The sequence below is a fragment of the Gadus morhua genome, chromosome 7 (assembly GCF_902167405.1).
Source record: "Gadus morhua chromosome 7, gadMor3.0, whole genome shotgun sequence".
NCBI classification, from domain to species: Eukaryota; Metazoa; Chordata; class Actinopteri; order Gadiformes; family Gadidae; genus Gadus; species Gadus morhua.
Window position 1 is genome coordinate 25,138,301 of NC_044054.1, and position 16,542 is coordinate 25,154,842.

At 42.8% G+C, this 16,542-nt stretch overlaps 2 protein-coding genes across 4 annotated transcripts in view; both read left to right on the forward strand.

Annotated features, from left to right (window-relative positions):
• The window catches only part of slc43a2b (solute carrier family 43 member 2b), a 13,008-nt gene extending 9,338 nt beyond the window's left edge, over nt 1–3,670 (forward strand). Inside the window, exons 9-15 of one of the 2 annotated variants that reach the window (XM_030361504.1) lie at nt 1–138; nt 315–332; nt 654–786; nt 910–1,042; nt 1,283–1,356; nt 1,699–1,822; nt 2,121–3,670. The exon at nt 1–138 is cut by the window's left edge and continues 6 nt beyond it. In XM_030361504.1, coding sequence (XP_030217364.1) covers nt 1–138; nt 315–332; nt 654–786; nt 910–1,042; nt 1,283–1,356; nt 1,699–1,822; nt 2,121–2,282 — 782 coding nt within the window. In that variant the 3' untranslated portion in view covers nt 2,283–3,670. The remainder of the gene's footprint in view (nt 139–314; nt 333–653; nt 787–909; nt 1,043–1,282; nt 1,357–1,698; nt 1,823–2,120) is intronic. The other variant, XM_030361505.1, reaches the window with a different exon arrangement.
• A 913-nt stretch (nt 3,671–4,583) lies between these two features.
• pitpnab (phosphatidylinositol transfer protein, alpha b) lies at nt 4,584–15,628 on the forward strand. 2 transcript variants are annotated; one of them, XM_030361613.1, is made up of 12 exons: nt 4,584–5,030; nt 7,102–7,132; nt 8,753–8,898; nt 9,520–9,611; nt 10,606–10,613; nt 11,296–11,370; nt 11,797–11,880; nt 12,272–12,349; nt 12,834–12,944; nt 13,173–13,295; nt 14,111–14,193; nt 14,430–15,628. In XM_030361613.1, the coding sequence occupies exons 1-11, from the start codon at nt 5,014–5,016 to the stop codon at nt 14,156–14,158; spliced, it is 813 nt and encodes a 270-aa protein (XP_030217473.1). In that variant the 5' UTR covers nt 4,584–5,013; the 3' UTR covers nt 14,159–14,193; nt 14,430–15,628. The 2 variants fall into 2 exon arrangements, with proteins under 2 accessions (XP_030217473.1, XP_030217474.1); XM_030361614.1 differs by having other exon boundaries at nt 14,435–15,628.
• Nucleotides 15,629–16,542: the final 914 nt, after the last annotated feature.

The following is a 16,542-nucleotide window of genomic DNA, read 5'->3' on the forward strand; positions in this document are numbered from 1 at the left end:
CGTTCCTGCAGAGCATCACAAGCCCAATGTTCGTGCTGACCCTGGTCACCATGTCCATCACCCAGCTGCGCCTCATCTTCTACATGGGGGCCATGAACAACATCCTGGAGGCCCTCAGCGATGGCGACCTCAACACCGGTATGTTCGGGTTAGCTGCCTGTTTGTCTTGATGTTATTATGATAATCTTTTCCGAATTAAATGCCTAAATGTCATTTTTTTATACATTTTCACTGTATGATAGTTTCTAGGGCATTTTTTAAATGCAGAGGTGTTACTAAGGTAAATTGACTTGTGTTTTCGGTTGTATTTTCAGTGGAGAAAAGGGAAGTCGGTAAGCCCTAAACAGTAGTTTACTGTTAGCTCTTAGAGAGGATGGATAACATTTAACCTAGCCCTGGCTGTTAACATAGAAAATACCATCTCATGTACTAATGTCCTGTTTATTTACCTTCCACACTAACTTCTCTTATCTAATATTGGTCATAGATACTTACCCATTCTCCTGCAGTTCTCAAATAATTGTATTATATATATTGATGTTTGACCGGATTTTCCTCTGAATGTTCTTGTTGTCTTGTTGTGATACCCACATTTCCCATACGTGTCCACTCATGACTGACTTATCCTGCGCTCTCCTTCCTGGCGTTCCCAGTGAGTCTATACTCGTCAATCTTCGGCATTCTGCAGCTGCTGTGTCTGATGACCACACCCGTCATCGGTCAGATCATGGACTGGAAGTTGAAGGAATGTGATGATGGAGACAGTGAAAAGGACAACTGCAGCAAGTGAGTCACTTTGTCTGTGATATCTTGGATCAAAAGTAGGGTTTAGATGGTCCCGATAGAGGTCAGATAGTATGTGATTCTGTATCCATCTGTCTTTGAAACTGATCCCATGTTCAACCCTAGGAACGATATCAAGAAAAAAGTCAGAGACAAAAAAATCCAGAAGGTGACCAATGCCATGCGAGCATTCATTCTCACAAACCTCCTATTGGTTGGCTTCGGGGTCACCTCTCTAGTGCCCAATCTAGAAATCCAGGTGAGTTGTCGATTTTCCCCTTATTGTTGATGAAAGAAACAGCCAACTGTTAAACAACGGACGATTTAATTGTTACTTTTATGACAGTACATTCTAAAATTGATGAATGCCTGCTTGCATCAGATTTTCAAAGATGTTGACATTGAAGACAAATATTTAATACATCTGTCTGATCCTGACTCCTGAAACGCTGAGAAATTCAAGATCTGTGTAAATCCCTTTATGTCCGTTCTTCTTTAGATTGCGTCCTTTGTCCTGCACACGGTGGTCAGAGGATTCATCCACTCTGCTGTCGGCGGGCTGTATGCTGCTGTGTAAGTACCGAGGGTGGGTCACAATATGGAGCCAGTAATATTACCCGCTGAGAAGTTTATGCCAGCTAGATCCAAATAAAGTTTCCGATAGTGTCCATTTAAGTGTTTCTGTGCGTATGTGTTTGTCTTTGATTTGCGTGTGTATGTGTTCTTTATCTGTGAGTGTGATATTCTTTGCTCTTGGGCATTTGGCTGGAGTTCTCAGGGCTCAAAGCGCATGTACACAACAGCTCAGTTGAGGTAGCAAACTGAGGGCCATCTGTGGGAGGCCAGTCTGCAGTCATGAATGAACCTCTCTCTCTCCCTCTCTCTCTCTATCTCTCTCTCTCTCTCTCTCTCCAGGTACCCCTCGTCCCAGTTCGGCAGTCTGACGGGCATGCAGTCCCTGGTCAGCGCTGTGTTCGCTCTGCTGCAGATGCCGCTTTACATGGCGATGATGGGACCACTGATGGGAGACCCACTCTGGGTACGAGTCTGCCCACGCACACACACACACACACACACACACACACACACACACACACACACACACACACACACACACACACACACACACACACACACACACACACACACACACACACACACATACATATACAGAACCAAAGACACACACATGCTTGTATACAGATTCACAGAATCAAACATACAGAACCGTACACACATGTAGGCTCGCATTCAGAAATAATAAGCACAGTGTGTGAATGACCTACTGAGATATGATGCTTAAGCCCTGAAGCTGACCTCTGCTTTGTGGTCCCTAGATAAACGTGGGCCTGCTGGGGGTGAGCATGCTGGGCTTCCTGCTGCCCCTCTACCTCGTCTTCTACAGACGCAGCCTCCGCAAGGAGCGCAAGGAGAAACAGAACTACGCCAAGATCTACACCAAACTCAATGGCTCCGACCAACCAGAGGCCTTCGTCTAGCCACAGCGAGATTCTCTTGCACATGTGATACATCAACACATTCATGTTCACAAAGGAAGGGGCGGCTGGGAACGGCTATCAAGAAGCCACCTCTGTCCTTTCCCACAAGATATCTGAGCCACCTAGGTGTCGCCCACACAAACACACACACACACACACACAAACACGCACACAGATCAACATAAACAACCTGGAGACTGACGTTGGCATGAAACAAGAAGGTATGACCACTGGGAGTATTAAAGAAACAAAATAGACACTGAAGGTGGAGAGAGAGAAGGAGAGAGAAGAAGTAGAGGAGTGACTGTGAAAGGAATGAGGCCCTGTCTCTGTACTCCCCCCGAATCTTTGCTCTTCTCTCCCGCTCCTCCTCGGCCACCCTCTGTTTACAACTGGGAACCACTCCATGATGACATCACTTCCTTTTAAGAGAACAGACACAGGAAACGCCAAGGAAAGCCAAGTATCCTGTTGTTGCTCTGTTGTTAGTTATTTTTTGTTTTGTGTGTAGTTTTTTCTAATGATATACTCCCAACGCAAACTCCAACAGAACACATCATCGTGATCACATCTTGTAAAACGAAATATTGAAAACCATTGATTGGTAATAATCTGAAACTGTAATATGATGCTACTGGACCAATATGTATTTTAGAGAATGCCTGACAGGAAAATCTTTTTTAAGATGGTTTCGTAAAGTGTATATATACATGATAACAACATGAATTGTTTGGGGTCAGCGAATCGACTGTATTCATGTAATCAAAGCCCTTCTTTTCAAGTGGCCTTTTATGTCCTACATTGGAAACACTGCCATGGGATTATAAAAAGATTATTTAAAATGTTTATTTTTAAATAGTTTCTTACTGTACACCATTATTTATTCAAACCTTATTTGTCTTTTTTTTTTTTTTAACCTAACATGTGCCTTGTCTGCCTTCTGGACAACTTAAAAATAAAAAAATGATTATTTTGTAACTTTATACACAATAAGTAAACCACACTGAAAGTTTTTAACCTATATTCAAGGTAAACTCTAATTCATAAGGTGTATATGCAGCACTTTAAACCTGCCTACTCTTTTATAAAAGTCACATTAACAACATCATCGATTGAGTTCAGCACTTTATCACCCGTCATGCTACTGTAAACTCCCTCTCCTGTAACATCACCCCTTAAACGTACATTATAAACATCTGTGTATTTAATCTTAGAACTATTTTCCATTTAATTTACTTTTCCATTTCCATCTATTGAATGCGCTGTTTTATTACTGTCGGACCGGTCGTTTGGCTGTATTCGAATATAGGCTACTTCAGTGTTAACACAACCTTTCAACATAAAATAAAGTTGTACTGATTTAATTAAAGGGCTGAATTTGTCATGAACGTGTCCTCTGGTGCCTAATAAGTTATGGAATGTACTAATAACAAAGCACATGCATGAATAAAGAGGTTTATCAGTTTCAAAAGGAATTTAAATCCAACTATATGACGATGGTTTGTGTGTAGAGTAGCCCATACAGGGAGGGTGTAGTTGTTTGTTCTATCCCCTCGATGTCACTGTTTTCCCTTAGTTCAATGTTCCAGCGGTGGTCATGGTGTTCAGTTTCACCTGTTCCTTTTAAACACAAATTGAAACCGGGATCATGGAACGCAAACAGAAAGCAGATTGAGCTCCTCCACTAAACCAGAGTATAGACTAGGCCAGACTAGACACTATGACCAAACTAGACTTGTCTAGTCAACAGACTAGTCTTGACCTGATCAGAGTACCACTAGACCTTTCTACACTAAACTAGACATAGCCATTGACTAGACACAAGGGCCAAGGCTGAACTGACTAGACTAAATTATAGTCACTAGGCTGGATTTAAGTTGACTAGACTCAAGACTAGACGAGAAAACATTATAACAGACTTGACAAGACTACTAGACGAGATGTAGCTTGTTGCCACCAATACGAACGTCATTTCGATTTTGTGAATTACATGTGTAAATGCATTACTTGAGTATTCGAGCGGTTTACTCTGATTCCATAAGTATAGCTGTTTAGGGCTATTATTGGATCCAAAGGTGTCGGGTTCACCCTTCCATTTTAAATAGAAGCATGCCCACTTATTAAGTGGATTGTCTGTAGAATCAATTCAGTGGCTGCTGATGAGAAAGGAATGAATGATAAGCGGATGCTGATCGACGGATACAGATGCGCTATAAATACGCCACCAGTGCAACGTTACATAATTTTGGGAAGAGAACGCACGCACGCACGCACGAAACGCACAAACACGCACATACGCAGGCACAAACACACGCACACACAACCGGAGATAGATAGGAGCCGAGAAGACCTCTCGATGCATTGTCATTGCGTCACGCGGAGCGCCATCCTATAGGCTGTAGCAGCGGTGGTCCCCGTGCCTCCTCTCCTCCGTCAGAGGATTCGCGAGTCGTTGCTCCGACCTATTGCGATGAACCACTTCCAACGTCATGTTCAGAGCGATGACACACAAAGTGTAGTGGGCTACGGTACTGTGTATTGCGCTCTACGGCAACGCCGCGCCGAGGCTCGGATCAGGAAGTGAATTTCAAGAAAACAGAAAATCAGGAGGTAGAATGACATAGGGGAGAGGTGGAATAGATCAAGCTAGAAGGCACAAACCAACAGACGGAGGGATCGACCCAATCCTGGATCCTCTTTTCGGTTATTCGGGGACGTATTGGACGGCAACATGCTTATAAAGGAATTGTAAGTAGCCGTTTGCGTGGGTTTATTTCTCGGGTTTCGCATTGATGTACAGGCAGCGTATCTCGCGCCGCCACTGACATTGTGGCCAGTCGCGCGATGGAGGGATAACAGTAGTGCAGATGGGGTTATCTCCCCATCGCTTTAGCAATTAATCTGTGCGGCTTTTACGCCACACATTCCGTACACGCGTAATGCACACACATATCAGCGTTGAAAAGCTATTAATTTACATGTGCAAAGCAGCAACCTTCCTTATGGGTGCTGTGCCCTTCACATTTGCATCACAAGTCTCGGATCAGGCTGCAACGTGGCCTTTCCAATCAACAAACCATCAAATGTGATTTCAAATTCGGGCTTGGCTGATAACAAAATGCTTTTTGATTGATTAGTGTCTTGTGCGTGTGATAGGCAGAGGGAGCTGTAAGGTGACGCGGCGCGTGCCCACATCCTTCCCGCCGTGTTATTGATGGGCTCTGAAGGTGAAACCACCGAGTAGCATTCCTACCTGTCTCTGGAGGAATGGATGCTAAATGGTGTGTGCTATCTTGTTGACGGGTGGGCTACGTAGAGTGAAGAGAACAACCCCCCGAGGAAAGGGAATATTGTGTTGGGTCTTCCATAAGCCGGGCTGGTTGGACAGATGAAGCGACGGCTTTGAGCTAGCATGGAGTGCTGGTAGCGAGGAGAGACATCTGGGCATTTCGGTTCGATGCCATTGCTATTTCAGGCCTCGTTGTTTGGCAGCATTATTTAAGCGTTGAATATCGTTTTCAATCAGTTCATTTGGTCGATCATTCTAAAACATCGCCTCCGGTATCAATTCTGCAAATGGGCATGGTGTCAATCCATACATATGGATGGTTTATTTAAATTACGTGGGGAGAAACAAGACTCGCTAGGCATGTAGAAATGAATGAAAAAGTCATGACTAAACTGAGAATTCACTCGCGGTCATACTGCAAAGACGTGCGATGTTCCAACGCAGTCACACGACTGAGTGACACGAACGGGCGCGCACAGCAAACACAGACAACTTCTATGACACATAAAGGGACCAGTGGCACTAGCGACCATTGAATACAGAATAATTAAAGTATAAATGTCAAGTAAAACATGGACCAAATATTGGATTGCACTTGACTTTCAAGACCTGCCACCTGCCAGGGAATTAGGCTGACACAGACAGCCTACCTGTAGACAATGTAGCCTAATGTTTTATTAAGGTCAAGTATTTATCTGGCTAATTAAACACGTAAATAAACACCTTAATACATTTAATTAAGCATAGAAAGAAGACACATTTTTAATTTGTTGTAATAAAAATATGTCAATAGGCTTAATTTTTTCTTATTTAAAATGCAACAGAAGATGGGAGAATTGCAGAATGAATTTGATAGTGACAGCTGGTTGAATGAAATTGTAATCAATACTAAGTACTGGAGAATGGACCCCAGTCTCTGAAGGCCTGCTCCTCCTCTTTGTCTCTCTTCCCAAACTTACTGCAGAATCCTTTCCAGTGACTCTCCTATAGCCACATTATTTTTCCTCTGGCATTCGACAATTTAATATTTCCCCAATTATACGGTATAATATCGAAGAGGAACAGTATTAGGGAAGTATTATACTAGCACTGTGTTTGACAATAACTTTTTTAAGTGCCTGCGCATTATAAATTAATTAATAAGGAGATGTTGCAGAGAAGGTGTGATACCGAGTCCGACCCATAACAGTTGATTCAGAGCTGCTAACCACATATCATACATATATCACAACTTGTAATGCCACTCTTCCCTTCCGACATGCGGTTCTATGCTCGGTTTTTCTCCTTCCTTCTCTGTTTTGTCCTGCTGCCCTTAGGCACAAATGCATGAATCACAGACAGAAAATTATGGCTTGGGTTGAAAATATCTTTGAATTATGTGTTTGATTGCGTTGTGTGGGACTCAGGCCGAGGACTGACACATCCATCCCTACGATCTGCCGTTTCACTCAGCAACAGCAGGAGAGATTGTTCTTCTTGGACGAGCAAGACAAGGGTTTGAGAGTAACTCTTGTCTCTCTCCTTCCACAGCCGAGTAATCCTGCCTATCTCTGTCGAGGAGGTAAGTCACTTCATGTGCGTCTTGTTGCATGCATATGTGAGTTTCTGTTTATGGTTGTGTGGTTGAGTGTGTGTGTGTGTGTGTTTGTGTAGCTTGAACTGGAAGGTCACCTCCATTCTCAAGAAATGTCTGTTGAAAATCTCTGCATTTCAAATCTTATACATCGAAAATCGAACAAGCTCCCTTTAATCCAAGACATGTAGACTTGTAGAATACTTTTAAAGACAGTGTGTCTTTTACACATCATACCCCTTTATATTTTGTCAAAGGGAAAACATAAAAGGTTCAGAATGTAATGACAAACGACAAGAAAGACATTGTGCATTAAAGCCTCTCTGGAATTAAAAGGTTCTGACACGAAGCACCTCAAGGCTGGTTTAGAGCTAGTCACTGCTGCTCCGCGTAACCCTAAGTCCTCACATCAATGAAAGCCTTGTTGTGTCGGTATGCCTCTGTTGCAATGATTTGCTTTTGAGCAGGAAAAGCCATGGGAACAAGAGGTCAACCCACAACCTACTTCCACCCCCATCTTTTCTCTGGATTTAACACAATAAGTGTGTGTGTGTGTGTGTGTGTGTGTGTGTGTGTGTGTGTGTGTGTGTGTGTGTGTGTGTTCGTGTGTGTGTGTGTATTTGTTTAATTATAGTGCAAAGTTGGCATTAAAAGTTATTAGGAAATGAACAGGAGCCTTTGTCCTGGCTCTACACCTAAGTGTGCACAAGGAGCAGAACAAGCCTGAGTTAGCTGCGGGGCATCGGGAGAATGCAGCACAAGTGAGCCTGCAAAATAAGTACGCTAAATAATAATATTATTATAAACAAAGTACTTTTCACAAGGAGAGTAAGTGCAAAGTATTCAAATGCTTAACAAGTAATTAGAGATAAAAAGGCAAAGAGGAATAGCGCGAGTGACAGAGTGAGAACAAGAGTAAGAAAGTAAGAGATTAACCAGGAGATAACGCGGCGGTAGAGAAGAAGAGCGCGAGCCAGGATCAGCGTGTTTAATCCATTCTTCTGGAGTTGTATGAATCACGGGATGCACATGTAACATGCCCACGTGAAAATAATGCATGGGGAATTGTTGACCAGGGGGATTAACCCGCGCGTGTTGCGTGGGTCCTTAATATAATGACAAAAAAAAAAAAATTGAAGAAAAAGAGTCACTGTCAAGAAATGATATAAATGTTTTAGATTTGATGAATACTCATTTATTTACATGTATGTTATACACTGCTTTTGTATACTGTAGACTGTGTGCACAACAAACAACTAGGAGAGCATAATCAAACAAGGAGTTATGGACACAGTGTCCTGGTGGAGACTGCTAGAGGGCTTTCAAAATACTGGGAAACAAACAACTTGATTGATTTATAGTATGCATCAAAAATCTCTTGTATTATAAGACAGATTTATGCAGAATTGATTCATATGCCACATTGTTTAAAAGTCCCTATGAACATAAAACACGTTGGGTTTTCCATTGTTTACTTCCTCTTTAGGCTATATTTTTTCACAAGGACATGAAGGTTATACAATGTGTTGAAGTCATTAAGGGTCACCACAATTTTCAAACCAATCCCCTCTTGTTCTAACTCTCTCTCTCTACCCCTCTGGGCTCCAGTACCAGGTGGGCCAGCTGTACTCGGTGGCCGAGGCCAGTAAGAATGAGACGGGTGGAGGGGAGGGGGTGGAGGTCCTGAAGAATGAACCCTACGAAAAGGACGGAGAGAAGGGACAGTACACACACAAAATCTATCACTTGCAGAGGTAACCACACCATCACCCGACTCGAATCTGAATCTCCATAAATATTTACATTGTAAGTACCGCACACATCCATATCTCTACCTGTAGGTATCAACATCCTTATAACTGCACACATCCATATCTTTACCTGTAGGCATCAACATCCTTAGTACTGCACACATCCATATCTCTACCTGTAGGTCTCACCATCCTTAGTACTGCACACATCCATATCTCTACCTGTAGGTCTCACCATCCTTAGTACTTACATATCCACACCTCTAGCTGTATCCACCATACTAGACCTTGTGGTCAGCCAGCGAGTTAGTCGACCGGTAAACAAGTCCCCCATCAATTTAGTTAGTCAGTTAGTTAATTTCTCAAGGGGCCTAACTGGATGATTATTCCTCTTCTTTTTTTTACCTCACAATTTCATTTCACAATACAGTCAGTTTAAAGGTATCTCTCTCTCTCTCTCTCTCTCTCTCTCTCTCTCTCTCTCTCTCTCTCTCTCTCTCTCTCTCTCTCTCTCTCTCTCTCTCTCTCTCTCTCTCTCTCTCTCTCTCTCTCTCTCTCTCTCTCTCTCTCTCTCTCTCTCTCTCTCTCTCTTTTTCTCTCTCTCTCTCTCTCTCTCTCCCACAGTAAAGTGCCCTCGTTTGTCCGAATGCTGGCCCCAGCATCAGCTCTGAATATCCATGAGAAAGCCTGGAATGCCTACCCATACTGCCGTACAGGTATAACTACTACTTATAATAATCCTACTACTACTACTACCAATGCTAATACTACTTATACAACTACAATCTAATGCCTCCCCATACTGTCGAACAGGCACTTATTATATTCTTTACCAATTTCAGACATACCAAAACAATTGTAACAACTACTGCTAATAATAACCACACTAATAATGGATCATATAATACTCTATAGCACTTATAGCACTCTGTATCATATTCTGTGTTATTCACAGAATATGATACAGAGTGCTATAATGTACAGAAAGGATTTAATTGACCTGCTACCTTGAAGCTAAAAGCTGTAATAGTCACAGCTTAGATGCTACCGTAGAATTACCACAGCATCTAACACAGGTGAAGAAGGCTAACCTTTGTCCCTTTAGATTGGAAAGGGTTCTGAATGGAGCTCTAAGGAGTTCTAAAAATACTGTAACTACAGACCGAATATTAGAGGTCACTTCCATACTCTCTCTCTCTCTCTCTTTCTCTCTCTCTCTTTATTTCTCTCTCTCTCTCGCTCTCTCTCTCTCTCTCTCTCTCTCTCTCTCTCTCTCTCTCTCTCTCTTTCGCTCTCTCTCTCTCTCTCTCTCTCTCTCTCTCTCTCTCTCTCTCTCTCTCTCTCTCTCTCTCTCTCTCTCTCTCTCTCTCTCTCTCTCTCTCTCTCTCTCTCTCTCTCTCTCTCTCTCTCTCTCTCTCTGCCTCTCTTTATTCTGACTCCCTCTCCCTCACCTTGAGGGAGAGTTGAATAATTTACAGTGCCCTGGGAGAGAGGATGGCTGCAGTTACAAGAGCTTCACGTACTGAGATTAAACACACGCCAACAGTTGCGCACACGCACAAGCAGACCCACATTAAAAGGACACATCCTGTGTCAACAGAGTGGCGTTTCACCCCTTGAGTTGATATCAATATTATCACTAACCTTCTTCTTCTTTTATTCTCCCCCCCTGCCACTTCTTGCTTCCTCTTCATGTCCTGGACCCATCAGTTATCACTGTAAGTACCTGGCCTGCTTGGCACACATAGTGTTCTGACTGCAGACGTGTAGTAAGGTATACTTCCCCAGAAAGAGGAGAATGTAATCTAATCCATGGCAGGGAAATAGAGGAGGGCACAATCAGACAGACACCAGTGTGTGTGCGTGTGCGTGCGCGCGTGTGTGTGTGTGTGTGTGTGTGTGTGTGTGTGTGTGTGTGTGTGTGTGTGTGTGTGTGTGTGTGTGTGTGTGTGTGTGTGTGTGTGTGTGTGTGTGTGTGTGTGTGTGTGTGCGTGCGTGCGTGCGTGCTTGAGTGGGAACCACAACGCCTATAGACTATCCAATGTGGAAGGGGAGTACAATATTGTTGAACCAAAAGTTGAACAAATACTGTTATCTAGCTTTATAATGTACACACACTGTCTGTACATGGCAAGGTGGTTTAATAACCCCCTGGATGTGTTTTATGGTACTCTCGAACACACATGACATTGCTTTATAGAGAAAGTACACATAGAAAACACATACACCAGTTATTAAAACAGTGCTTATAAAGTACCAGCCTCCAGCTATTACCAAGGCTGAATGTGTAACAGTACCAGGGGTCACCTAGGTAACAGGTATGACCCAGGTGTAACAGAACATATATTTGTGAATAACTGCAGATATTGACTCGCTCTATGACCATTTCCCTTCCCCCAGAACGAGTACATGAAAGATAACTTCCTGATCAAGATCGAAACGTGGCACAAACCGGACATGGGCCATCAGGAAAATGTGAGTGACTTGTTACGGGTATGAGGGGGGGGGGGCTGGTGGAGTAGTGGCCAGGGTGTTCGACGCCCATTGGCATGGTGCTAGGTCTGATGTAACCACATCCCGCTCCTCCATAAAATGCACCTGTGCTCACCCTAGGTCGCTTTGGATACAAGTGTGCTTAATAAGAACATTATAAGAGATGAATACATGGAGGTTGTCTGTGTTGTATCAAGATGTTCACTTTCATTTTCTGTGTTCTATCATGGTGTTCTAGGAGTGATGTTTTGCGTTCTATCATGGTGCTCTAGGAGAGATGTTTTGTGTTCTATCATGGTGTTCTAGGGGTGATCTTCTGCGTTCTATCATGGTGTTCTAGGAAAGATGTTCCGTGTTCTATTATGATGTTCTAGGAGTGATCTTCTGTGTTCTATCATGGTGTTCTAGGTGCACGCTCTTGATGCTGATACCTGGAAAAAGGTGGATGTTGTGTACATCGACATCGCAGACAGGACCCAAGTAGAGCCCAAGGTGAACCTGGTTCAATTTATCTACGTTGTCCCTAATGATTAATCTGAAGCATCATTACAGCAGAGTTCAGTGGATGTCTAATTCTGAGTCTCTCTCTCTCTTTCTCTCTCTCTCTCTCTCTCTCTCTCTCTCTCTCTCTCTCTCTCTCTCTCTCTCTCTCTCTCTCTCTCTCTCTCTCTCTCCCTCTCTCTCTCTCTCTCTCTCTCTCTCTCTCTCTCTCTCTCTCTCTCTCTCTCTCCCTCCCTCCCTCCCTCCCTCTCTCCCTCTCTCTCTCACTCTCTCTCTCTCTCTCTCTCTCTCTCTCTCTCTCTCTCTCTCTCTCTCTCTCTCTCTCTCTCTCTCTCTCTCTCTCTCTCTCTCTCTCTCTCTCTCTCTCTCTCTCTCGCTGCAGGACTACAAGCCAGAGGAGGACCCCTCCAAGTACAAATCAGTCAAGACCAGCAGGGGGCCACTGGGGCCCGACTGGAAGGTTCAGTCTACTTAATCACATATCTATCAATCTTTCACCATGTCATCTACCTATCTATCTGTCTGTCTGTCTGTCTGTCTGTCTGTCTGTCTGTCTGTCTGTCTGTCTGTCTGTCTGTCTGTCTGTCTGTCTGTCTGTCTGTCTGTCTGTCTGTCTGTCTGTCTGTCTGTCTGTCTGTCGGTCTGACTGTCTGTCTGTCTGTCTGTCTGTCTGTCTGGCTGTCTGTCTGTCTGGCTGTATGTCTGTCTTTGTTTCCATCAATCCATCCATCTCTCCATCCTGCCATCTTTCTATCTGTCTGTCTATCCGTCTATTCATCCATTTTTCTACCAATCAATATCCAGTATCCAGCAGAAAGCTAAGTGAGCTAAATATATACAAGTGGATTCATGTATAGATGTATTTAGCTCACCTGCCCTTCGGATCGAAGTTGTTCAATGTCCAACTCATCTGACCTCTCCGACGCTTTGATGTCGTCTTGCAGAAGGAGCTTCCCAAAAAGACAGACTGCCCACACATGTGTGCCTATAAACTGGTCACAGTCAAGTTCAAGTGGTGGGGTCTGCAAAATAAGGTGGAGAACTTCATCCAGAAGGTATGTTAGTTGTGTGGGAATGTAATTATGCTGTCACTTTGTCATGAAGCTTGTGGTCTTCAGTGTACACATGTATTACTGCAGACAGCAAAAAACGCAATTATTGTAACCTGAAAAAAACTCAACGAAATACATCTGTGTGCTCTGTGTGCTACGTCAGCATGTCTGGATGTATTCACGGTGGGTGGTTTTGTCTTTAGTTTTTCCTCTTTCTCTTTTTCTGAACAGCAAGAGAAGCGTTTGTTCACTAATTTCCACCGCCAGCTGTTCTGCTGGATCGACCGGTGGATTGAACTCAATATGGAGGACATCCGTCGCATGGAGGAGGAGACACGCAAAGAACTAGACGAGGTCAGAGCACTCAAAACCAGAATTTACCAACCTTAACACCAGGAGTTAGCAACACTTACACCAAAATTTAGCCACCTTAACACCAAAAGTTAACAACAATAGTTGTTAAGTTAACCAGAAGTTAACAACCGTGGCAAAAAACACCAGAAGTCAAGCGATTAGGCACGGTGAGAATCCTTCAAACCAGAAGTTAGTAACATTAAAACAAGAGGTTAGTGGCCTTAACTCGAAATAACGAGAGCCAACTGTCAGGTTGGCACCTCTGATTAATGTTTGTTAGGAAAAATTAAATAAATCGATGTGAAGACTATATTCATGTTGTTTGGCTTTGAATTACATCTAGACAAATTTAAGTAGAGTAACGTGGACACAAAAGTACGTAATTTGACACAAATGCAGCACAAGGGGAATACCCACAGGACATAACTACATTAGTTTGCTATTTTGTAGGAGCCAAAAAAGGACCTGCATGTTGCTCTTAAAAATAAGAAGTTGGCAAATTTAAAAGCAGAAGTTAGAAACCTCAAAGCCAGAAGTTAACAACCATAATAACTATTATATAGTTATTATGTATAGATTAAATGATTGATTAAAAAAAATTGAATCAAACTCAAAACCAGAATTCAACATGTAGACCAGGAAAACGCTGGCAAACATCTTCAATTCTCCGGTCGACTAACTTTAGGACGATAATTGTCCTACCTTGTCTTATCTTCCCTTACCCTACCTTATCCGGTTTTAACTGTCCATCTTAAATGTATTCAGTTTGTTATAGATGAGAGCGAGAGATATCAATGGTGTCTGTTGTGTTGTAGATGAGAGTGAAGGATCCAGTGAAGGGCATGGTGGCTCTAGAAGACTGAGTGTGTGAAGGTCTGTGACTGCTGTGTTCTCTCAGGTAGGAACAATCTGCACAGTCAGCGTTTAATCCATTATCAATGACCTGTTTTTAGTGGATTCATGTGTATAACCTAAAACCTGACTGTCTTTCTGTCTATCCATCTATCTCTCTCTCTCTCTCTCTCTCTCTCTCTCTCTCTCTCTCTCTCTCTCTCTCTCTCTCTCTCTCTTACTCTCTCTCTCTCTGTCTCACTCTCTGTACCTCTCTGTCTATGACTCCTTTCCTCTCTCTAGAACAGACCGGTAATCCCAGACACCAGTGGATTCACATTCCCCTCCCGCTCCAACTTACCCCAGATCTGTCCCGACCAATGAGATGACCCCAGATCGGTCACCACCGATGAGATGACCCAAGATCTGTCTCAATTTGTCCTGACCAATAAGCTGAGCCCAGATCTCTCCCGACGAATCCACCGCTCCGATCCAATCGTACAGTACGGATGTTCAGAGACCCGGGTAAAACCGGAATATACCTGCTCCCCACTGCCCCCCTTCACACCCGCACACACATACACACACATTAACCCACACTCTTACACTCCCAAACACACACACACACACATACACACACATATACACACATTATCGTACACACAATATTGCACACACACACGGACGCACACTCACAAACACACACACACACACACATCCTTTGCCAGCCCTGCCATCCAGGATAATTCAGTAGCAACACACTAATAGTCCCTGTAAGATGTCAATCATCCCTCTCTCTCTGTCTCTCTCTTTAGTCCTTTCTCCAAACCTCCCCCCTCCCTCTAGCCCTCTATCCAAACCATTCTTAAGAACAGAGAATAGTAAAAAGTGTCTCGGAAATTTGGGATTAGTTTCTATGTAAAATATTTCAATATCGCACAGGTGTGTGTAGTGGGAAACTGAGTCATCGTGTTGAGATACACATACAGGGTTTTTAAAAGATGATTTTGTCTGTACGTTTTTCTGTTGACGTTTGATTTGGTTCTAAGCTGTTTCAGCCTTTTTTTGTGTTCTGACTTGTTTTGTTTCTTTGTTTGTTTCTTGATTTTTCATGACTCCTGTTACAATTCCTGTTCTCCTCAACTTGCTATGTGTGGGATTTCATTTTTTTTTTTATTTGCTCAAATGAAGATTTACTTTTACAAATGAAGATTGTACATTTGAGATAGATTTATCGATTGATTGATTGATTGATTGATTGATTGATGGATTGACCAATCAGAGAATATCCTAGTTTGACGAGTACATTTTCATTGGCTAAGAAGTTTTTCCGGGTAAAGAGTTGAGGCCGCATGGTGCAGATGCTTTGTGAACACACTGTATGGACTACCTGGTGCAGTGTTCTTCTTGGTACATATTATAGGTCACAGAGCAGAAACTCAACATTACAACTGAACCTGGATTCCCCTCTAGTAACCATTAAATGTCAAAGTGAATTGTCATTGTTTGCAGGTGGTGTATTTGTATTATTATAATAAGAAACGTATGTGTTTATTTAAAGCTAGTGTGAGTGTGTGTGTGTGTGTGTGTGTGTGTGCATGTATGTGCGCGCGTCTACATGTGTGTCTGTGTGTGCGTGTGTGGTGTGTACGTCTCAGTGTGTATGCATCTGTGTGTCTGGTGGAATAGAGATTGTTATTTTTGTTTGTTAAACAATAGACCATTTGAAATTAATTAAGTATGCAGGAAAAAAATCCAAATCCATAAAAAAAACGATGGTACCCACAATTTATTGTGACTAGATTATCATATTTACAATTAAATGTTAAATTACAAATTACAAAATTGCTTTCTCCTTTTATGAAAACATACGGAGCATAACGGACTCACTTATCACTCAGATTGAGATAAAAGGTGTCGGCCATCTTGCATTGTGGTATATGGGGGCATATTGACACGCTTTATAAATAACATGCCCTCCCTCCACCTACTCATCATCACTGGATGAACATTCTCGTCCAACTATAGCAATAATCAGCACGTCCTTTCCGTTATTTCTGTAAATACGCTGAGCTTCTTCACTCTTCTTCCTCCTTGATTCAATTTGTAAAGTAAAAAATAGAGGATCTATAGGTTCCGGAGAATATTTCCAAGTATCAATAATCAGCTACGGCTCTATGATCAATACATGGAGGAATGGCAGGCGGTATCTCCTGTCGAGAGTTGGACTGAGCTGTTTGTCATGTTGGTGTGTGGTGTGTCAGCTTATGCATGAATGTACAGGTGTGTGGTAGTACCGTGTTGAGGGTTTGATGATCAGACGATGCCTAACTATTATGAAGGAGAACCACAGCTGTTTGAACGCTGTGGGCGTTAGCCACACAGGCTGACGAGGCTCACACAAACGATCACTCTC